The sequence below is a fragment of the Phycomyces blakesleeanus genome, assembly GCF_001638985.1.
Source record: "Phycomyces blakesleeanus NRRL 1555(-) unplaced genomic scaffold PHYBLscaffold_4, whole genome shotgun sequence".
Classification (NCBI taxonomy): Eukaryota; Fungi; Mucoromycota; class Mucoromycetes; order Mucorales; family Phycomycetaceae; genus Phycomyces; species Phycomyces blakesleeanus.
Window position 1 is genome coordinate 58768 of NW_017265137.1, and position 22870 is coordinate 81637.

The window sequence follows — 22870 nt, forward strand, 5'->3', positions numbered from 1 at the left end:
AGAAAAAATGAGATGAATTTTTGGATGCATTTTTTTTTATAATGTTGCAAAAGTAACGTTTTAGCTCTAATAAATAAATAACCAAGCTACTAGTACAAGTAGTCTGGGACAACCTTGCAGACATCTCCTTCTATCTATCTATATCTGACTGTCTTTTATAGATGAACAAGACTTTTTTGTAGAGTTTGAGGGTTATGTTTTGCAAGTTTTCTTGAATGATATTATTAACAAGAAGTTCTGTACACTTTAAGGCATATTAATATAATCAATTAAAAGAAATCAAATGACGTCTTTTAGCAAGTGTTCCATAATACTAATACTATATTTTTTTTCTACTCATCCTCTTTGCGCCAACTGTACAAGTCTAATTAACAATTGCAATATATATATATAGGCGACACTACAAAACCGTACAATCTCGTAGATTGGTATCTCAATATCGAAAAGTCCTATTACAAAGTAATGTACTGTTGTATATTTACTACCATTATCTTTTTTTTTGGAAACCAATTCACAAGTCTTTAAGAATATGACTTTGTCACAAATAAACCAAAGACAGAAAAACTTCCTTTAGACTCGCTTTCCAATCTACAAACACTTTTTTTTTGCGTATATATTAATGCATGTAAGGGAATAGGATGTCGTAAGATGGAATGCACATTCACAATGTATTGGTAGTTGTACAAGAAAAAACACTCACACACTCACAATTATCCATGTATTTGTGCGGAATAATTGAATGCTTTTTTTTGGGTATCGAGGTTTTACGCCAGAATTTCAGATTTGTAGAATATATGTGTTTTCTTTAATAGTGAAAGTATATGTGTATAGATTACTGCTTTGGTTCACTAATTTCTTGCTTTTTGGATAACACATATAAGGATATTGAAGCATGGGAAACCAGATGGTGAATGCTAAAAAAGAAAAGAGTAAAGAAGAGCTCAAAAACAAGGAAATACAAGATTTTATTTTTCAATAATTAATAATGTACTTTACTTGGTCAACCTAAAATATGTTTGTTTCTTATTTACTCCCTTTTGAGAAAGAAAGATAATTATAAATTAAAGCTCTCAAACTTTCGTCCGACTTGGGTTGCACTGAAAATAGGTTCAATTTTGTACAGCCATATACGTTGTTAGGTTTTTTTTTTGGTACTCATACCACTTGCCACCCAGATCTCTTCTTCTCTTTACGTTTTAAGTCTAAAAGAAAAAGTAACTCGGTACTCAAAGTAAATTGAACTGAATATCTTGCGCAAGTTTGCATTTGTGCCGTAGAGATATATTTCTAGCGATTCTTGAATTAAATTCATAGATGTTTTTTTTTGCTTGAAAAAAACAAGAGATATAGATAGATAGATAAAGAGAGCTATGGTTATACTTTATGCGCCTATTATTATTATTATGATTATTATCAATTTTTTTATATAGCATAATGCATTTGCATTTATGGATCAAAATTCCGAATACTGTCAGGGCATGGATACAGATCAAATTCAGCCTTACTGTAACTATTTGTTTGTTTGTTTTCTCGCTTTGTTTTCCGAAATTTTGTTACTGACACTATTGGTGTTTTTGGGTATCAATAGTATTTTTTTTGTGTTTCAGAGTGTGCTTGCAGGTACATACATATTTGTACATATTTGCATAAAGGTATTTACGTATGCTCACAAACACACAAACACAAACACAAATATTCTAGGGACGTGTATATATCTGTGTGTGTGTATTTTTTTGTTTGTTTGAAAGATGAAACATCAAGACTTCTTTACTACTAGAAATAATAATATCGGCTTTCTTGTTCAAAGCATAGAGAAAGAAGAAAAGAAATGAATAGATCAAATTACAAAAAAAATTGTTTTGTTTTGTTTTGTTTTGTTTAGTCTTAGAGACCCCACTTTCCAAATCGTATTCTTCTCAATACACCATATCCAACCAGAACAACCACAAGCCAGTGCAACCAGATCAATTGCGGTGACCAAAGGTTGTTGAACATATAATCAGCACGGACTCCGAGCTGAACTGTAGTCCAGATAAGAACAAGCAAGAGGTATCCAGACACTCGATGGTACTTCCACAAGCTTTTTGCGTTTGATTGATCACCATATACTCTCGGCAAGACGGCAATTATGATACCAAACAGGACCTGGACAAACAAAAATGAAAACACAAATACGCCCAGCTGTGCATGGCCACTAGATATATATATATATAGATATATAGATAGATAGATATCAATTTTGTTAAAGAAAATTAGAAAAAAGATATTAATCAATGGAAATAATATACATATATGCGTTTATTAAAGAAAAAGCTAAATTTTATTTTATTTTGACTTACGATGTAAAGTGTGGTTTACTGGAAATAACTTTGTTGTAAAAAATTGCCGTGAATCCAATAATGGCTGCCACGTAAGAGATCGTTTGAATTGCAGCATGTTTCTTCAAGCCCTGTGCCTTTTGCTCTGGAGTATGAGTTGGCTGAAGAAGCGAAATGCCTAGCAAGAAAGATACATATACATATAATGTGTTTATTAATCTTTTTTCTTTTTTATTTAATAAAAAATATTTTTTTTACAAATATAGATATAGATATATAGATATTCTGTTTATCTTTCTTTATTTATTGTTTAATAGGCCAAAAACTACCTTCACTTATGGATACCACAAATATGGTCATAAATACCGGGTGAATTGTAAATACTGACAGTGGGAGTCTAATCAAGACTGAAAGTACGAGGACTGTAAATAATCCTATACCCAGATGAGTAGAATAGCCGGCCAGACGGTCTTGTTTGGTTTTCGGGCCAAAAGGTGTTGCCCTAGGACCCAGAAGCGGGGTCTCTTGGTCAGACATTAAAAAGAGTAGGGGGGGTGCTTTAAAGAGATAAAGGGAAAGAAAGAAAGAGAAGAATAGGAATAATAATGGGAGACGCAAGATAACAGATATAGGCGTTTGAATGATGTTTTGTAAAGAGTTGTACAATTTAAATAAGAAAAAAGCAGTCCATGATCGTCATTTGTACAGATTCTTGTATCATTTAAAGATTACCATTGTTTGCGCTTATTGACTAAAGCATTTTGATTGTATTGAAAATAGAAGAAGAAGAAAAAACAATGGAAAATAATAATAAAGAGAAAAATAGATAAACGAGACAAGAAATATAATAAAGAAAAAAGATATACTAGCTGTGCCTATACTACACAATGTAATTATCAATGAAAGATTATTTATAAAAATAGATAGAGATAGATAGATAGGTAGGTAGAAAAGAAGCAAGCTAAACCGGGAAATCAGCTTGTTTGATAGTTTTCTTGTAGTAGCGCCAGCTGTTGTAGTGACAGTGGTAGTTTGACAGATTGCAGTTATGTACAACTTTGATGAAATAAGATGAAGAATTTTTTTTTAAAAAAAAGAGGGAGGTAAAGGAAGTGAGAGTTGGAAATAAATATATAAAAAATAAATTGGAGTTGGAGGAGTGTTGTAAGGTTGGCATATCGTTCTAGGGTCTCTCCTGGATGTGCCCTGTACCTTGGGGTGGGTGTGGTGGTGATCGACAGTAAGATGGATTAGTCTCGTGTCGGGATAGAGGAGAGCCAAGACGGAAGGAATAATTATTCTGCCTCATTTGCATGTCTTCATTCGAGTCTAACAAAGCAGCAATTGAAGGTGTACGTCGAGCATTGAATGGTCTCGACGATAGAGATGGCGAGAAATTTTCAGGCAATGATGATTGTGGTAATGACAGTGACAGTGATAGTGATAGTGGTGGCGGTGGTTGTGGTTGTGGTTGTGGTGGAGACGACAGCTGAAAGCAGAGATCACTCCAGCGCTGCCGACACTGCTGTAATGTTTTATTTGGAATCGTAGCAGCAACTTTCTCCCATTGATTGGTGCCTAATCCATCTACGGCTTGGCGCAGAGCCAGATCATCTTCAAGCGTCCATGTAACGCTGTCCAAGCGCGCCTTTTTTGCGGTTGATGATGATAATGATAATGATGATGATGGGGATGATAATGGCGATGATGATAATAATAACAATGACGATGATGATGGTATTGCTGCTGTTATTGCTGTTGTTGTTGATGTTGTTGTGAAATGACTATCACTTGGAGATCCTCGTACATCCACCGTAGTATTATGATTATGATTATTATGATTATTATTGTTATTGTTATTGTTATTGTTATTGTTATTAATATTACTACTATGATGATTATGATTATGATGATTATGCGTATGAATAGGACTATTATTGTTACTGGTCTCGTAGTTAACATGATTACTTTCTCGACCATCAGAGGAAGTGATGGCTAGAGAAGGCATTGCAACTAAAGTATTTGCAGAGTCAATCGACCGTTTAGAGCGTTTGAGATCAAAATGACGAGGTTCTGCAGGAATACTCCAGGTTGTGGGAGACGATTGTGCAAAATTTGTGTCGGTGTCCGTTTCTAGGTCCGTGCTCGTATTTTTGCCTGCAATTGTGTCGCCCTGGGTTTCTTTCTTTTCAAAATCAGGGTTACTGAGCATCTGATCGGCGAGAATTCCCAGGCTGTCTAGGCCAGACATCAAGTGGGATTGTTGTGCGGGAGGTCGAAGATCGCTTCTAATTTTAGGAGAGTATTGTTGCTGGAATAGGTAAGGAGGTCCTTTTCGAAATTGTTTCTGAAGAGTGGGTGACTGGCGTGATATTGGAGGCTCATGGTGAGCAGCATGAGCATTGTAGGCCCGTAGAGTTTCATGCAGGTAGTCTAGCTCAGCATCTCGAGCGGATAATCGAAGTTCAGCCAGGTGTAATTTCCGCATCATCAATTTCCGTTCTTCTAACAGACATTTACTGTCCATACTAGTTTCCTGTTGAAATTGTTTGATTTTTATATAAATATATTTGATTTACTGTACAAAAGTATAGCCTTTTTTTCTTTACCTCTGCTGATAGTTCTATATTCTCGACTGTACGCAAAGTGGTTCCAACTCTTCGTAGTTTACGAGCGAGTGTATCAATTTCGGTCTGCAGCATTCTTGTCTCAAGAGCGTGTCTCAGCTTTTGTTCGTTTTCCTGGTGACACAACAATAAGATTGATGTGGTATTAATTTCATCACTTACTGTCATTAAATACACGGTTCGCATTGTTTCAATAGCTTTTTCAGTATCGTGCGGATGATCTCCAAGCAGTTTCATTTGATCAGCCTGGGATTGTACAATACTTTCGAGGTGATGCTGTCTATCGTACGCGTCTTGAAGCTAAATAAAACCAAAGAAAAAAAAGAAGGTAAAAAGATGAATTTAGCTTACTAGGTTTTAAATATGTACTATAATGACAAATAAACTTACCTTTTGCTGAGCATCGTCTAGGTTGGGCCTTGTATAAGAGTAACTTGTAGATGGTATACTGTATTCCCACTTCAAATAAAAGCATAGTGCACATATACACACCACAGAAATATCAATTAATATACACCACTTTACAGACAAAAAGACAAAAAAAAAACACCCCCAGATTTAATCCAATCCAATTCGACCCCACTTTACAGCACTTGTTATTTTGGGTCAAACTTTTTTGTGTGTGTGTGTGCTTGATAAATGATCCATATAATTATATATATATATATATATATATGTGTGTTGGGGGGGGGGGTATATATTGTGTTGCTGCTATTCCTAGTTTTATAGCTAATTTCATTATATCCTTTTAATTTGATTTCCTTTATATCTTTTGTGTTTACCGGTGAATGGGTTCCTGTAGCTCCTCCACCAAAGATGCTCAAAGCCGGCGGCTGTGGTGAACCTGCTCCGGTGCCGTATTGAGTTTGAAATAGGCTTTGGAGTCGCGCACCAGTGTCTCCGCCGGGTGAGCTGTTCTTCTGAGGCACGGGTGATAGTCCTTTGTGAGGTAGGGGTGATCCTGGCTTGCTGTTCGGGGGATCGAGCAAGACTAGGTTAATATGCCACCTCGCGTGTTCTCCCCATCGTTCAATCTATACAGTAAAGAAGTTTGGTTTTGTCAGACTCCGCTCTTCCTGCTAAGTTGCATAGACTTTGGCTGGATTCCAAGGGCTTTCTTTTATTTTATTTTATTTTGTGGTAATGGTAGCTGTGAGCCATTCTGTATATCTTGGTATATATATATATATATATATTTGAATGTGTTTATGTATATTTATAGATATCTCGGCTTATATTCTGTACATATATCTACATATATTACCTGCCGTCGCACTTGAACAAGAATCTGGTCTACGTGATCAGGAGAGGTGGAGGAGGATGAATTTGTCGTATTAGCTGTCGTAGTTGCTGTAATTGCTGGTTTTCTCGTAGTTCCCGATAGAGGAGACGATGCTTTGACGGTAGACACGTTGTCTCGAAGTCGAGGATTGTGCATCTCGGGTCTGATTGAGAGGTCTCAATGGACTTTAGTGTTGCAGGTAATGAACCTGGTGATGAAGTTCTATCCAATGGATAAGCGATAAGAGGCTGCTCTGGGCAATAGAGAGAGAGAAGAAAAGAATGGTGCAGCAAAGACTATAGAGCAAAGAGAGAGAGAGAGAGAGAGAGAGAGAGAGAGAGAAATAGAGAAAGAGAGAGAGAGAGAAAGAGAGAAAAGAAAGCTCAACTCTCTCTCTCTCTCTCCGCCTCTCTCCCCCTTCTAGCTCGCTCTGTCTCCCCCCACCACACCCCCCAAACGCGTCCTTATGCTCCCAAAAAGAGAAGGCAAAAAAAAAGAAAGAAAGAGAGAGAGAGAGAGATTCCAATGAAGAAAGTCAAATGACGTCATGTCCCTGTAGAGTTCTTGTAAACTTGTAGCATTGTATTACCCTATAATTTATTTGTTATTCATTCAGACTCTGTATCTCTCCTTTTTTTTGCTGTTGGAATATTCGTTTGGAAATTCAGAAAGGATATGGATTCAGAAGCTAGTCCGACCAATACAGAGGAGACTGTTCTGTCTGTACATACCTACTGGAAGAACACAATCAATGTTTGCGAGGCAGCATTGAGTATGTTGTCAGTCTACGAAAACAAAGACCATGCACTAGTAGATGCCACCACAGAACCACTTAGACAACTGATTCGCCATGGACGAGACATTAAAGCAATGATGGAGTACAAACCAACCCCACGCGACGTCAATACTTCGCCAAAAAAGCAGCGAAAACCTGTACAGATCAATTCAGATTATGATTCCAATTGGGAAATCGTTGATTCCTCTACAGTCAACGTTACATTGAGCGATAACAGTGTTGTTGTCTGCAAGGCCATTTCCACCAGAAAGGAGCTTGAAGAAATCATACCAGAAATCCGCCAAAGTCGATGTGTTGCGCTAGACTGCGAGTTTCTCGGAATAAAGAATAGTTCGCCTGAACTCAAGTTATTGCAGATTGCAGTTTCACGCACGCGCGGATACGCTGTTATGATCAACACAATTGGAAATCGAGTAGCGATGGAGTTACTTGGCCCAATATTGACTGACAATAGTATTAACCTAGTTGGGTGGGCTTTTAATGCCGATGGACGTGCTATTGAAAATGCATTTAAAGGCTTGCTGGTGACATCGGTCCTTGATCTACAGGCCAAATTGCGTTCAATCGTGGTTGAAAACCTCAGTCTAGCCAATGGAGTTACTCGATTTGCTAAGGATTGGGAAGGTTATGAAGAGTTCCAAAAGGCGAAACAGCTGGGAGAAATGTTCCATTTTACAGGAGAAAATTGCGTCTGGATGCAAGATCCACTTCCACCAAGTGCCCTAGTGTACGCTGTATTTGATGTCGTAAGCCTTGTCGCTCTATTCGAGATCACCGAGCACGAAGAAACAAATGAAAAGCACTTTTGGCCATTCTCGATCACACTTGAATACAACAGAAAGGCATTGGACAAATGGCATCGTGAAAGAGCCTCCAATTTTGCCGAAGGAAATAATAATGTGTACATAAGAAACACACCCAAACCATCACTGCCACAGCCTGCTCAAAGGACATCCGAAAACAGCACCTCTGTGGTACCATCCAATGGAGAGACACAATCAAATGAAAATGCTCAAAATAAATCTGAGAAGACTGTAGAACAACCCACAAAGAAATCTTTTGAGACCGATCATGTAGCACCAGCAGAGATTTCCCCACAGCAGCCTACAAGCAATGGATCTGACAATATATTAAGTCATACCAAATCGGATCGTCGGATTGTCTCGGATGAACAGACGAACTATCATGAGCTAGAGGCTTCTCATAGCGAAGATTCGTACGAATATCAATTTGCACCCGACGTTTATGAAGAAAGTCGAAAGAACACTAAAGCACCTGTCATAAAGCCAGGCGGATGGTCAGATTTTACGAGAAATTTACCTGCTAATAAACAAAATACTAACAGCAATGGCAATGTCAGCGGAAGTATCAGTGGTAGCGTCAGTGGTAACGTTGGTGGAAATACTGGTGGATGGGGTCCTCTGACGAACAATTCAGCGGTCAGTAATCCAAGTGGATGGGCTGCACTGGCAAATAATTCATCAAACCGACGATCTGAGAATAGTGGATTAGGTCTTTCTTCTTTACCCACAACAAACCAATCATACCCATCAAGACAACCTCAGTCACCACAATTAAGACAACCTCAATCGCCACAGTCAGCACAATCACCACAACAACGGCCAATACAGGCACAAAAAGGACCTGCTTCTCTTCAGCTTCAAACAAATCCACTCCCAGTTAAACAAAGGGTTCCTTTGGCCGAACATTACTCTGAAAAACCCGATCCACAAAGACCACCACAATCAATAAATAAACCAGCAGCTTTACTTGTTAGTTCGACTCCATCCGTTTCGGATTCCATGTTTGCCCCTGTCTCACCTTCAACTTCAGCTTCTTTAACTGCTACAAACCCGACTCAGAGTAACCTTCGTCCTTACTCTGCACCACCTCAAACTATTCAGCCATCTAACTTTAGTCAAAATAATATTAAATCGAATAGCTCAAACGACAGCGGGGTTGGTAAAGCAAGCTCACAAGATGCTGAGCCTGCTTGGGTAAAAGTCAAAAGGGGACTTGACAATTCTGCAGTTAATGCGCAATCGGCAGCTTTCCAGTATGGAGGACAAGGATCTTTCGAGTGGCAGGAGCCCGTGGAAGGAGAAATTGATGATGAGAAATGGAAGGAGTTGATGGACAATTCGATTACTCACTGGAGACAAGGCAAAGATATGGGACTGGACATGAGTAACTATGAACGTAAGAAGGCAGAGGCGGCCAAGAACATCAATCGACCGACTGGATCTACAAAGTTTAATACGGTTATTGGTACTTCGGGAGATCAGCGGAGAGGAGAGAAGGACAGTTGGGATGATGTTACGGTCAGACCAAATACGATGCAGATGGCGCTAAAAGGAGGACCTAAAATCAAATACAAGCCAAAGGGACCAAGGTTCTATAATGCATTTGATGATGCTGACTCGGACTCCGATACGGACAATGATGGTTTGAGCTCTGATAGTGATGGTGGAGGACTTGATCGTAATATGGCAGTGGGTGCGAAGGCAAATAGAATGGGCACTACGGCAACATCATCGTCATCAGCAAAAGCAGGAACAACAGAGATAACAGGAGCAGCAGGATCAATAGGAGCATCAGGAGCATCAGGAGCAGGAGCAAATGCTGGTGCGTCTGATGATGAAATTTTTGTAGAGGACTTTTATTTGGTGGACGGAACGTATCTTCATTTGTACAAAATAAACGAGGTCAAACATCTTGCGCACATTCCCAAGTCACTTCCGGATCCGAGCTCTCCGCTGACCATTGCTTTTACTTACTATGCGTATGTGCCGCGCAACCGTCGCATGGATGCCGGAATGATACTTAAGGCGTTGCAGATACATTTCCCAACCGGTAATACGTACACCATTTTGGTGGAGCATATTTACAATGCCCTCCATACAAAGAAGAACAATGAGCTTGCATACTTGCTCACACATCCTCGAGTGAATCGTGTTACGTGGGCGATTGGATTTATGGCAAAGACTATTGAAGAAACGCTGGGTATCAAGCTTGGAAGTGCATTGGATATGTCTCTCAAACTTGGTGGTACAGATGGACACCAGCCAAACTTTCTTCAGTGTGCTGAGAAGTACATCAAGGATTGGCCCAACCTCGGGATACTAAAGGCTGCAAAGGATGATTTCGAATCTGCAAGTAACAGAAATTTCTCGAATAGTATCTGGGACAGAGAGAATGTTCCTATTATGGCCTTGCAGTACAGCAGTCTTCAGTGTGCGGCATTATATACTTTGTACACGTCTACGGAAAAGACTATACCTGACACCAGAGCATTTATGTATCCAGATTATCAAGTAGCTCAAAATCATTAAGGGGAAGGAAGATAAAGAAGAATATTTTATTTTTAATCCATGCAATATTTTGACCTTGACATCTTCTTTCTATATATATATATCTTTTCCTTTTCCTTTTCTTTTAATCGTTTAATCTACCTCTACTTTTTAATGCTTATCCTTGCTTTTTCTCTCTTCTTTCCTTTCTTACTGATTAATTGACTACTTCTTCTTCTTTACCTTTCTAAACCTTTTATATATATATATAAGAGTAAAATAAAATAAATTATATAGCTATTATTATTAAACGAATGTACAAATTTAAACTATTCACAGTTCACATCTTAGAATTTATTCCTAAAATGTTTAATCGAGAATATTTGAGCTATATAATATCTCTCTTTGTGCGTGCATGCGTTCGTGAGTTCGTGCGTGCCTGTGTGCCTGTGTGCCTGTGTGCCTGCGCGCGTTTTTTTATTTATATATTGTTATTATTATTCTAGATGTGTTTTGACCAATGAGCTTATCTTGTGGAGGGGGAGTCACCAATAAATCCACATTTGCAAATGGGGATCGTTTATCGCACAGTTGTGCTACGCAAGATATTTCCATATTTTATCATATCTTCATTTTCATTTCCAGTCTAAGCTCACACGATATTTTCTGGCTTAAAGCACGCTGATCAGTACCCTATAGAAAAAAGAAAAATAGGCGATTTTAGTGAATTGTTGCAAGTTTTCCGGCGTTTAAAGTTATTTTTTCTTTTATAGTTGAATTTTAATTAAACACTAATTTTTTCTTTTATATATATATTTTATTTTATTTTTTACGCCACCGTGTTTTTGCAGTTAATGCAAAACATCTTTTTCCCAACTTCTTCGACCCAGTATAAGAATTAAAGACGATAAAATTATTCAAACCTAATAATAGCTTACCAGCGGTATCTTGGGTGTATCCTAGCGAAGAAAAAAGGTCTAGAATGTTAAAGGCATCTAAAAGAAACACGCTTACTAGCTATCAAGGCTAGTATTGATAAAATATAAGTTAGTAAAGTTGACAATCAAGAGAGGTTTGAGGAGAGGTTACAGAAGAGTATTTGTATAATGCACAGTTTTTTTTTGTCAAGATTACTTGCATGCTCATGAGAGAAATAATGAATTGAGAGGATCACAGGGAATCTGTCTTTTGGTTTCTCAAAAATAGGAATCAGACATAGTCATGTCTGAACACAGAAAATGTGTATACTCTTTGATAAAAAGGTTCAATTAAGCAACATACATGTCTTTATCAATATCTTAGTACTTTGAGAATACCTGTCTTTTTTTTTAGATATATGTATATCATATATCAAATTTATAGCTTAAACGGCTACCAAGTATCATATAAATTAGTACTTCTTCTTTGCCTACTTCTTTATGCTTAACTTCTATTATTCTGATAAATAAAAAGCCATAAAATTCCAGTATAAAACTGTGGGTTTGTTGAACTAATTATAAGAATAGAGGTACCTAAAAAAAAAGTGTAGATCTACCATGTTTAAAGCATTTGATTGGACTAGGTGCAAAGTAATCTGAAATTCCATAAATAGTATTCACTGTAAATGATTTTAATTTACTAGAAGCTGACATGCTATTGGCAGAATCTATAACTCCAGACTCATAGGAAATATATATGATCTCGTATATGATATAACTATGCCGGAGTTATAAATTCTGCCACCTCCTACTGTGGTAGGTAATTTTATTTTTATTTTTTTTTCAGATTAGATTCACATCACTACAGGAAGATTTTCATCACATAATATATATGTATACTGTGCATTGCATTGCATTATAGTACAGTGCAGGATAGTGCAGTACAGTGCAGTACATTAGAGCATGCTATATCTAGATTCTACAAATTGTAGTAGTACGATGATGAAATAAGAAATAACCAAACTAGCCATAGAAAATCTCGTAGAAATAAAGATACGATAAAATAAATGAAAAGAAGAGGTCGATCTGATCAAGATAGTCTGCAATCTGATTTTAATCTGATAGCTTTGATGTACATGATAGAGTAGGTTTAATAGACACAATCAAAGGTCTTTTTGATCAAGTGAAACAAAAGAGGGAGAAATCGATGTAATATATTTTATTTTATTTTATTTTATTTTATTTACACGGCTACTCACTTCTATATTGATATTCTGCTCAATATATAAAAATTTCCTCCTTGATATATCGGTCTATTATAAATAATATAAATATATTTATATTATTTGTTACCTTGATCTAAAATAGGTTAACTCTATTTCTCTTTTTGATGATTGGTATAGTTTGTACACATAAAATCACACAGGGCACAAAGGAAACACTTACATTTCATCCTCTTTTTGTCTCTTTCTCTCTTCCCCTCCTTTTACTTCTTTCTTCTTTGCTTTCTCTTTTACTTACTTACTTCTTCTTACTTTATATACCCATTTATTGTATAATTTCTTTTTCTTAATAAAAGTAAACTAAAAACAAAATAAAATAAATATGGGTAGTGGTCTATCTCGATCAAGCCAAACGTCTAGTGTTAGGCGTTCTCATCGCAACAAACCAGCGCGTGATATTTATCCCGAAAAACGTACATCGACAGCACAAGGACAACGGATAGTCGAAGGCCGTATTTATCATTCTGAACAAGACAGCAATTATCCTCTCCCTATGGACGACCGAGAAATCGATAGACTCCACGAAGAACACTTTTTGACAAAGGAACTCTTGGGATGGTAAAGAACGAAAGCAGAAATAAAGCACCATTTTTATTTTCTTTTCATTCATATTATTTTAACCCAAAAAAAGAAATCTTTTAAATAATAATAATTACAGTAATAACAGCAATAGCAGCTATAGCAGCAATAGCAGCAATAGTACGTAATCTTATTAGCAGCATTGATTTCTATTGGTGAACTTGTAATGAAATATATATAATTGTAAATTTTTTTTTATTCTTTAGTAATATCATGAGGGAGGCCACAAAGAGACTTGATTTTCAGGGCGGTGAATTACACATTTTGGATGTCTGCTGTGGTCCAGCAACATGGCTTTGTCAGACCAGTCTCGAATACCCCAATTGCCATTTCTCCGGTGTAGATATGTCTACTATGTGGCCCCAAATCATCCGCCCAGTCAACCTGAGTTTTACTAGAGCTAATGTTTTACATGGACTACCTTATCCAGATCAATATTTTGGTAAGTTTTAGTAAATCATTCAATGTCTGTCTACCGCTAATTATTAATCATTTTTTTTTCTCTATTACAGATTTTGTACAGTTGAGGTAACATATCATTATTATTATATAAGAAATTTTCTTTATTTCTATCTTCACCCTACCCCCCCTTTTTTTTCCCCTCTGTGCGTCTTTTAGTGTTTGCACGACTGTAGTACAACAAAGCAGCACTGGTGGAATAAGTACTTATATACGTCTTGTTCTTTATTTGTACAGATTTGTCGCACTTGCCTTCAAGTCAGATGAATGGACCCGGGTTATACTGGAAATCAAAAGAGTTTTGAAAGACGGAGGAATGTTTCAGTGCATTGACCTTGATATGACGGTGAGAACCTTAACAAATATACTACACACTGGTACAGCTGCTACCACAAGAGATTCTTACTCTGCAAATATATAGATATCAAAAGGAGGAAGTGATATTTACTCTGCAACATCAGAAGGTTTGTGATTTTTATTTTAAGTATATATATACATACGAAAAGAGAGATAGAGATTGATAGAGATTATCACAGGTTGTGGGATCAATGAATGATCTTTTCCCTTTTCTTTTACATATTTATATATTTATATATATTATATGAAATTGTACTAATGATTATATATACATCGTTTGCTACTTTTCTTCTTCTTCTTTATTAGAGACAAAAGTACATCCAGAAGATGAATTTTCAAGAAAGAAAGATACCGTGGCATCTTTACTGCACGATATCAAAACCGAAGTATCAAAATGTAAGCTTGCCCTTTTTTTTTTTTGGCTTTTAATATTATTATTATGACTGTAGAATTGAAAATTGTATTCTATAAATTCTGCCTCCAAATTTTTTTGATCCAACCTAAAGAAGTGGATTTTCATATTTCTTTAATTATATATTTATATGCTTATCCATCTCTTTATATCCATGTGTGTGTCCTTAGTCGATAAGTTTTGTGTTCTAAAGGGCCTAGACAAGGCATCAGGTGCAAAGATTGATATGATGCTTAGTGATGCCAGAATGACCATTTTGCAAAGCGAATATCGAGAAATCCCATTAGGTTGGGGTGGCCTGATTGGTGATGCATACTACAATGTCTATGAGGCTACTTTGGAAGGAATTGCTCCTCTTATGCGACAATCGTTTGACAACCCATCGTCTCCTGAACCCTCGGCGGTCTGTGCACCAAAGAAAGATATGATGAACACCAAGAGTTTCATTGGTCTCTATGCCTTTTTAGCCCAGAAACCACTGGATGACTAGAAAGAGAAGAAGAAGAAGAGAAAGATATATAAAGAAATGCCTTCTTTTTTATTATTATTACTACTATTACTACTTTATACCTCTTCTACCTCTACATTCACATCTTCTCCTTCATTTCTTTCTCTTCACTAGCCCTTTCCACACTCCCTCATTCAAAAAAAAAGGGAATCTTATTTCTCATTTGTATTCCGTTGTTTATATCTCTTTCGTCTTCTTCTTCTTCTTTTTCTTGTGCACTCTCTCACTATCAATCTCAATTTCAATCTTACCCATTCACACTAACTAACCAACTCACTCAATATCACTTGCACGCTCTGTTGATTCTATATAGCCTTCTCTTTCTATTCAATTTGCATATCCTTTTTTTCCCCCTTTTCTTTGCCTTGTTTTACATACTCCTCTCCCACATTAAAAAAAAATCCCAAAAAACTTAATGATTTATTTATACCCCCTCCCCCCAAAAGAAACATTTACTCATTTGGTCACATTTGATTATTAGAAGAAGAAGCAGGAGAAGCAAAAGAAGAAGGAGAAGAAGGGAAAGAAAATCAAAATTCAGTGAGAATTCCCACTGCTATTATGATTGGGATAGTAATTATGATTATGATTATGGTTCTAATTAACCAAAAACAAACAAACAAACAAACAAACAAACAAACAAACGATAGTAATAATAATTTAACTTTGACAAGACAAAATCAATTAAGCTTGGTATTGTGTAAAGTGTAAAATGGAAAGTTTAAAATGTGTAATTCTCACAGTAATTATTTATTATATTATATTATATTATATTATATTTATTTGTTTATTGAGGAACAGAGGCTCGGTTTTCATAATACTGAGGATAAAAAGGATCCCAATTAGGTTGACCAGACGATTTGTTGGTTTCTGATCCTGTTACGGCTGCTAGATTAGTAGTAGTGGTTGGAACTCTAGTGGCTGGTACAACAACTACAGATGCAGGAGCAGGAGCAGGCCCAGAAGTTGTTACTGTAGCTGTAACTGTAACTGTGCGTGGTTGGGTGTGGCTGTATCTGTAACTGTAACTGTGGCTGTAGCTGTAGGTACATTCCCAGCTGCAGATAAAGTTGTAGGTGCAGCTAAAGGTACAGATGCTGGTGTTGAGGTGTGTGCATGTGAGTACCCATTGGCTGGGGTAGATTGATTGTAGATTGATTGACGGTTATTGTTATTGTTATTGTCATCTCTAATTTGTGGTCTACTACGGCCCCATGACAACTAATTACAATATATCCACAGACACAAATATTATTTAATATATATTGTAATTCATTATAGAGACAAACCTTGGCAGGGCGACCGTGAATAACGATTCCTTGAAGAGAAACAATGGCAGCAGCAGCACTTGTGTGACTCTCCATTCTACACAATTAATTTAGATTTCCAAAAAAAAAAATTATATACATTGGATGGTTGGTTGGTTGATTTGAATTAACAACGAAGCAGTAAATAAATTTACCTTAGAAAAGCAAAACCACGCTCAGGTTGGAGACGGATCTCTGTAACCTGACCATATGACTGGAAGAATGGTAACAAGTCTTGCTCTACTCAAGTAAAGGGGGGAAGTCAGATATTACACACACGCATAGATATCTATATGTATATGTATATTTAGTTACCAGTTTTTTTTTACAACTTACGCTGTGTGTAGGGAACAATGTTTCCAACATATACTGTGGTGTTGTTTACGGGCGATTCATTTAACACCTTTTCATAATTGGCTGATAATGGTCCTGTGATTAATCCTAATGATAACAAGCACCAATAACAATATCACATTCTTTATTAATTATATGATTCAAAAAAAACACTCTCTAAAATGTATGTATATATGTATACAATTATCTGTACTTACTCTGTGGTCCCTGGTTCTTTTGGTTAGCCCAATTGACACGAATAGCTCTAGCTCCAAGGCGCTCTCCATTCATAGTTGCAATTGCTTGTTCAGCTTGAGCACGGTCACGGAAACCTACAAAGCCAAAGCCTCGAGATTGTCCAGATTGAGGATCCCACATAATACGTGCTTCACTTTTAAATCAGACGCACATATTTTGTTGTTGTTTATGTATGTATAAAAAGAAAATAGAGAGGGATATAGAGTAGATGGCTTGACGTATTAGTGTGGTGTTATATTGTATGACTGTACTATAAATCAAGGAGCGAGCATAAACATACGTGATACTATCAAAGACACCAAATGCCTTTGCAAGCATATCATCGTTAACATCACCACTAAGATCGCCAACAAAAACTGCGTGTTGGCTAGTATTGTCTTCCTTTTGGGCTCGCTGGATACCCCAGTTAACTTTGATCTCCTGTTATTTTGCAAAAGTATGATTAAATATTATAATAGCAATAGCAATAGTACCGATATTGGTAGTAATAAAACTTACGTTGCTAAAGACCAAACTTCCGTTCATTTTTAATAATGCTTGCTGAGCTGACATTGGGTGAACATATTCCACAAATCCATAACGAGGTCCACTGTGTGTCAGCTAACAATTTGGAAATAATATATATATATATACATATATATATTGTGTGTGTGCATCAGTTATAAAAGACCATCATTATAATCATTCATGGATTAGTATCCTCATAAAATTGAAACAATGTTTTTTTTATAATATAATATAAAATAAGAAAGAAAAAAGAGTTTAATGCCCGTCGAAAATAACATCAAATTCAGGCACAATTTTTAATATTTAAATATACAGTAAAGGGTAAAAAATTACAATAAGACAGAGTTATATGGAATAAGCTTTCAGGTTCAAAGAATAATGTATTTAGAGAGAGAGAGAGAGAAATTTATGGTATAATTTTTGAAATATCATAAAAAATCATCAATAACAAAACTGCAACTTCTTCTTCTTCTTCCTTCCCTTGTTCTTTTCATTCCCGTTCAATACACAATCAAGAAAAAGATATATATATATATTTTTGATTTGGACCTTTCCAGTTCCACTGTATTTTCTTTCGGTTATCTCTCTCTCTCTCTTTCTTTAAAGACAGAGCTAATAGTAATACTAGTAGTAATAATTCTCGGAGGGGTTTTAAGTAATTCTATTGACAGTAAAGAAAACAAGAAAAAAGAAACCAAAAAAAAAGGGAACAATAATAAAAGAAAGAATAAAAAAAAGCAACCTACATTCTTGTCCGAGATCACTTTGGTATTTTTAACTTGACCGAATGGAGAAAACAATTCTGCGAGTGTAAGTTCAGTTACACGGGGATCAAGGTTGCCGATGTAAAGCAGAGTAGGTTCGTCTGGTGTTGTGAGATTTTGCATTGGAAGTCGATGATCGCTTTGTAGGATCTATACACATTAAGACTTGCCTTGTTGGCTTTTTTTTTTGACAAGGTACTCCACACGTCACCTGGCGGATATTAAAGTGCATAAAAAAAAGTAAAATCCGCAATATATATATATCTACTTTATTCAAAATGAAAATGTGTATGTGTGATCCCTCAGATCATATATATTCATACATACATATACATGGATCTTCTCTCTCTTTCACTCTCGATTCTATTTACACCAATTCACAAGACTCTTTACAATTTTTGAGGAATTTATGAGTTAAAGAACTACGAGGCAAATTAGATTACTCAATGGTTGAATAAGAAAGAGAATAGCGTGCCCATATATATATATATATGTATTACCCAAAAAAGAAAAAGAAGAGTATAAATAAAATGAAGGATCGGCTAAGATTTTATATGTAGTAAGCTTTAATTCCAAACATGTTAATTGATATAAAAAAGAAGAAGAAAAAATACAAGTAACACCAGATATTACACCATTACTTTTTTTTTCTGTTTTCTGTCTAATGGTTAAAATTGTCAAAAGTGTAAATTATAAGAGTTAATTCTTGGCTTTTATTTTTTTGTTTGTAAAGATATTGATCAGCATCCCACAATAGCCAATGATTTGCGTGTGATTGAAAAAGAATCATGATTAACAAATTTTGGTTTTTATTAATTTAATATTCTTTTTAAAATAAATGAATAATTAAGAAATAAAGGTGTATCTGATTAGAAATAGTTGAAGGATCCAAGGCGTTGGAATTATCACATGATAAAATAAGAACTTGAACTTCTATTAAAACCTGGGAAATTCAAGCTTGTAAATATAATTACAAATTACAAAGACTACACCAATCGAACCCATCATTTTAACCAAGAAATTTTCTCTTTTTCAATTCTCTTGAATACAAACAATTCCCACGCAAGTCTCACCCAGATATTTACTAATATTTCAATGTTTCCATGACAATAGATGCCTACCTCAGACGACTGAAAACATCTGGAACTAAACACCGATAGCCTGTTTCCTTGCGAGCTATTCCCACAGAATTCTTTAGCATAAATAAAGCTAATATAATTATCTACACTTGAGTTTTGTTTTTGGATAGCTTTTGGTTGTACAAGCACAGATCAGCCCTAGATTCTTTGTGCTTATTTAATATATACGTAGATATATATATATATATAGAGAAATAGTGAACTACCCGGGAAATTCCAGTTGACTTTAATCAGTACCATCTTGTTCATTTTAGTAATGTATTCTCATTCTTTATTAAAATAACAGCATGCTTACTTTTCTAGGAACTATAGACATGGAAACTAATCTACTAACAATCAGTGCTACTCTCAAAGTAGCAAAACCAAACTCCTCAGGAGATCGATAAAGCCCATCGATACATGCTTTCGTCAACTAAAGTGTATCATAGTAGATTTGTGTATTACTACAATATACCGTACGGAATCACCAATTTATACATATATATAAACATGCAATTCTAGTGGTGCCGCTAAATTGCCTATATAAAATTACTATTTTTACATCTGTAGACAATCTATGTCTATTGTAATTTCTTGAACGTAAAATATTCTCAGGACCGACGTTTTTTTTTTTACCTTCTGGCTGTTATAAAAAACAATCTATATATTTTTTATATTTTATAAAGAGCAGCTTTTATTGGACACTACATCATAAGATTATTTTGTATAATTAAGAATCATTGACTTTTATTTACAGAAAGATTCATTTAATATGTGCTTATTTGTGGATATTTAGATTCAATATCAAATTTTATTAGATAACAAACACTTGTTATATAGTTATATTTTATAAAAAATAAACATTTATCTTTAAAATGTATTCAATATATCCCAAAAGTAAAAATAGTAAAGTTTTTTTTTCTCAAGACCTGCGCTTGAAGATCGATCCACTCAAGTTTACACCCAAGCTTCTCAACAACCCTCATTCCTGACTACTCGGCATGGCATCAAATTTACCATGACGGCAAAGTATCGGTGAAATGGTTTGATGCCAAACTGTTCAAGATAGATGTCTGAGACACCCAAGTGGGACAACATAGCATTTACTTAGACACCTTAACTTTGCTTCGGGTTCTTCCCTCATGTTCAGTTCTGTTTACCAGAGCGCGGGTTACAAGTGTCAAAGACTAAGCAGAGAAGAACTTGAAACGTACAGAGATCATTTCAACAGGAAGCAGTAAAATACAGGCGATTGTGTTGGAATCTACCTGCATTACCTCATGTCCAGATGCTCAACGAATTTAAAAACTCTATGCATCCAGGTGATACACCCTTATACTTGCACCTTTCTGTGACAATCTTGACATGCCTCGAAAGACAAAATCTGAAGTGCCAATATCCAACGTCCTAAGAAAATGGCATAAAGCTACCTCTGCGTTACTCAGTCTCCTTCATGTTATGTGCCGCACAACACAGAAAAACTGACGTGGATTTCATCCAGCTTCCGCCTTCATATGACTGGCTCAGGAAGATCTTTAACACCAGGTATGCTCTACACTAAGAGATACTTTCCCTGACGGTACTTGTGATCAGTTGGTTTTTTAAAAATATATTTAGTCTTCGATGAAACTTTTCACTGGGATTAGGGAGTTTGTAAAAACAACCCGACTCGTTGGAAGCTGCTTAACACAAAGACAAGAACTCAAGACAAGGTGAGTTGATTGCACCCTCCAACAACCTTTTCCAGGGGAGTGAGGGCTACTGACTTGTTGGTATATCTGGAAAAGCAGTTCACTAGTTCACAATTCAGGGCAGTCAAAATACTACATCGGTTCAAACTTTGGAGCTTTTCCATCTCAAACAATAAAGTCCAATACGAAATCCCATTTTGGTTTCTTCTCCTCTGCACTAAATGCAGGTAAATTCGTGCAAGATACAGACCACTTTTAGGCCATAGTACCTTGAGCGAATTCAAAGGCTAGACTAGCCAAATAGTGCAGTGTACTCAATATAAAACCAGAATCTCATATTAAGACAAGCCCTATAAATAAGGCGTCTACAATGAGGGCATTGAAAATGAACCCAAAGACTCATTGTTAAAGATCATGATATACACATCTTGCATTAAAATGTTTACGTATATTCTTTTTGATATATCGTGACCGATAGAATACGGGGTATTTATGGATCACTGCAAAAGTAGAAATAGAAGAAAAAATAGAGTATAAAGTTAATATATCTATCGTGTCAAAGTGTATGTGTGTTTATTTACCTAACCGATAATCGCAAAGGGCTTAAAAAGTACTGGTGCTTAAAAGCAAAACGAGACTAGAAACGGGACATTGGACACTGTGATAAAAAAAAGAAAACATAGAATCATAATTAGTGTGTTGATCGTCTCAAAGTGTGTGTGCTTGTGTGTGTGTGTCTGTATAACATTTTAGTGAAACATATTGAAACATTCTACTTCCAAGTTTATAATTTATCACATAATTTATAGAATTTGTATTTTTTATCAGCCCGTATACAAAGCACTATTATCAAATGTGTAAAGTATAGAAACTATGAGATGTAATATATTGGTTGGTACGGTTGAAGATGCACCTTTATTAGAAAGTAGAATTTAGAGAAGAAAGGGTGATCAGATCAATACTCATAACATTCGGGACAGCTAGCAGTGCTCTTCGGATAAAGAAGAAAATGTATGTGATGGATAAACTTTATTCAATTGATTCTATTAGGTTTGTATAGATTTCTTAAATAAGTTTATTGTGGGTGAATGGAATACTTTGTATAATAATAGTAATTTGGGCATAGGTACTTAAATAACAGTATGAACAAAATAGCAAATATTTGAAAATAGCTTTGGTAAGAATAAAAATAGGGTATAATTTGGCTGTCGTGAAAGAAAAAATAAGAAGAAAACTTGACATAAAGCGAAATGAAAAAGCGATTCTGTGGCTAAAACATACTAGCCATATAAGAAAGAATCCTATGATAGTGACCAAAAAACTGATCCTGTTCAAAATTTAGCCATGTCACTTGACAGCACTATACAATACTTTTCAGCAATAAAAAGTCTGGGAATGTGTAATTGCTTTACATTAAACATATAATATTACTTAAAGAAAATATAGCTCATTATTCTAAAGATGCGTAGACTAAGAGATATGATAATTTCACAAGATTCATTGAGACAAATGTCCTGAGACATGACATATATAAAAGTAATGGTCTTGAAAGATGTTACTATTAGTAAACATATGTCTAAAAGTAAAAAAAGTTTTGTATCAATATTTCAAGTAGATGTTTCGATTAACTTCAACTTAAAGGGGTGTATTATTATTACTTAGAACCTCTAAAAGTATTTAAGTACCATATTTTCTTCTACCCTGTAACTAAATTCTCAAAAACAGTGAGGATCTGATATGTGTAGTTTTGATCTTCAAACTAGAGTAATAGGGAAGAAACATTCAATATATACTTTTAGATTTACTAACAAATGTTTCTGTATGTGCTTCTTTGTATATATAAGCTTTAGAGGTAAAAAGGTCTATGTTTAATAAATATCGATTTGAATAAAACAAAAAGCTAGAAATTAACAGCATATTTAATTCAGATGATCCACAATTTCTATCAGAAGAATATTGACATATGTATGTATATTATATTTATTTTAATTATGATTTATTACAATGCAAAAGTGTGAAAATACTCAACACATGTGCGCGTGAAGCTCATAACATTTTTTGGGT

At 35.5% G+C, this 22870-nt stretch overlaps 8 protein-coding genes across 8 annotated transcripts; 3 read left to right on the forward strand and 5 right to left on the reverse strand.

Annotated features, from left to right (window-relative positions):
• Window positions 1–1576: 1576 nt before the first annotated feature.
• PHYBLDRAFT_185432 (hypothetical protein) lies at window positions 1577–2899 on the reverse strand. The gene is made up of 3 exons (XM_018439077.1): window positions 2648–2899; window positions 2340–2496; window positions 1577–2194 (listed from the first exon to the last, which is right to left on the reverse strand). The coding sequence occupies exons 1-3, from the start codon at window positions 2853–2855 to the stop codon at window positions 1885–1887; spliced, it is 675 nt and encodes a 224-aa protein (XP_018295306.1). The 5' UTR covers window positions 2856–2899; the 3' UTR covers window positions 1577–1884.
• A 602-nt stretch (window positions 2900–3501) lies between these two features.
• Window positions 3502–6383, reverse strand: PHYBLDRAFT_60396 (hypothetical protein; the record flags this gene model as incomplete). The annotated part of the gene is made up of 6 exons (XM_018440636.1): window positions 3502–4854; window positions 4928–5059; window positions 5108–5245; window positions 5336–5464; window positions 5728–5979; window positions 6210–6383. The coding sequence occupies 6 exons, from the start codon at window positions 6381–6383 to the stop codon at window positions 3502–3504; spliced, it is 2178 nt and encodes a 725-aa protein (XP_018296190.1).
• A 493-nt stretch (window positions 6384–6876) lies between these two features.
• Window positions 6877–10355, forward strand: PHYBLDRAFT_76316 (hypothetical protein; the record flags this gene model as incomplete). The annotated part of the gene is made up of 1 exon (XM_018443140.1): window positions 6877–10355. The coding sequence occupies exon 1, from the start codon at window positions 6903–6905 to the stop codon at window positions 10353–10355; it is 3453 nt and encodes a 1150-aa protein (XP_018296191.1). The 5' UTR covers window positions 6877–6902.
• Window positions 9904–11944, reverse strand: PHYBLDRAFT_185434 (hypothetical protein; the record flags this gene model as incomplete). Its single annotated transcript, XM_018439078.1, has 6 exons — window positions 9904–10424; window positions 10557–10566; window positions 10832–10909; window positions 11252–11330; window positions 11711–11802; window positions 11848–11944. The coding sequence occupies 6 exons, from the start codon at window positions 11942–11944 to the stop codon at window positions 10388–10390; spliced, it is 393 nt and encodes a 130-aa protein (XP_018295307.1). The 3' UTR covers window positions 9904–10387.
• Window positions 11945–12763: 819 nt separating this feature from the next.
• PHYBLDRAFT_76317 (hypothetical protein) lies at window positions 12764–14810 on the forward strand (the record flags this gene model as incomplete). Its single annotated transcript, XM_018443141.1, has 7 exons — window positions 12764–13071; window positions 13299–13534; window positions 13605–13620; window positions 13789–13897; window positions 13973–14015; window positions 14215–14304; window positions 14491–14810. Exons 1-7 carry the CDS (start codon window positions 12836–12838, stop codon window positions 14808–14810), a joined length of 1050 nt encoding a protein of 349 aa, XP_018295308.1. The 5' UTR covers window positions 12764–12835.
• Window positions 14811–15615: 805 nt separating this feature from the next.
• On the reverse strand, window positions 15616–18120 carry PHYBLDRAFT_164183 (hypothetical protein; the record flags this gene model as incomplete). Its single annotated transcript, XM_018434963.1, has 9 exons — window positions 15616–15886; window positions 15955–16049; window positions 16118–16193; window positions 16291–16375; window positions 16472–16576; window positions 16687–16859; window positions 17007–17146; window positions 17225–17326; window positions 17980–18120. The coding sequence occupies 9 exons, from the start codon at window positions 18118–18120 to the stop codon at window positions 15616–15618; spliced, it is 1188 nt and encodes a 395-aa protein (XP_018295309.1).
• A 782-nt stretch (window positions 18121–18902) lies between these two features.
• PHYBLDRAFT_164184 (hypothetical protein) lies at window positions 18903–20213 on the reverse strand (the record flags this gene model as incomplete). The annotated part of the gene is made up of 5 exons (XM_018434964.1): window positions 18903–18954; window positions 19119–19189; window positions 19432–19548; window positions 19752–19775; window positions 20133–20213. 5 exons carry the CDS (start codon window positions 20211–20213, stop codon window positions 18903–18905), a joined length of 345 nt encoding a protein of 114 aa, XP_018295310.1.
• A 267-nt stretch (window positions 20214–20480) lies between these two features.
• Window positions 20481–21940, forward strand: PHYBLDRAFT_164185 (hypothetical protein; the record flags this gene model as incomplete). Its single annotated transcript, XM_018434965.1, has 5 exons — window positions 20481–20570; window positions 20733–20827; window positions 20903–21033; window positions 21635–21686; window positions 21919–21940. 5 exons carry the CDS (start codon window positions 20481–20483, stop codon window positions 21938–21940), a joined length of 390 nt encoding a protein of 129 aa, XP_018295311.1.
• Window positions 21941–22870: the final 930 nt, after the last annotated feature.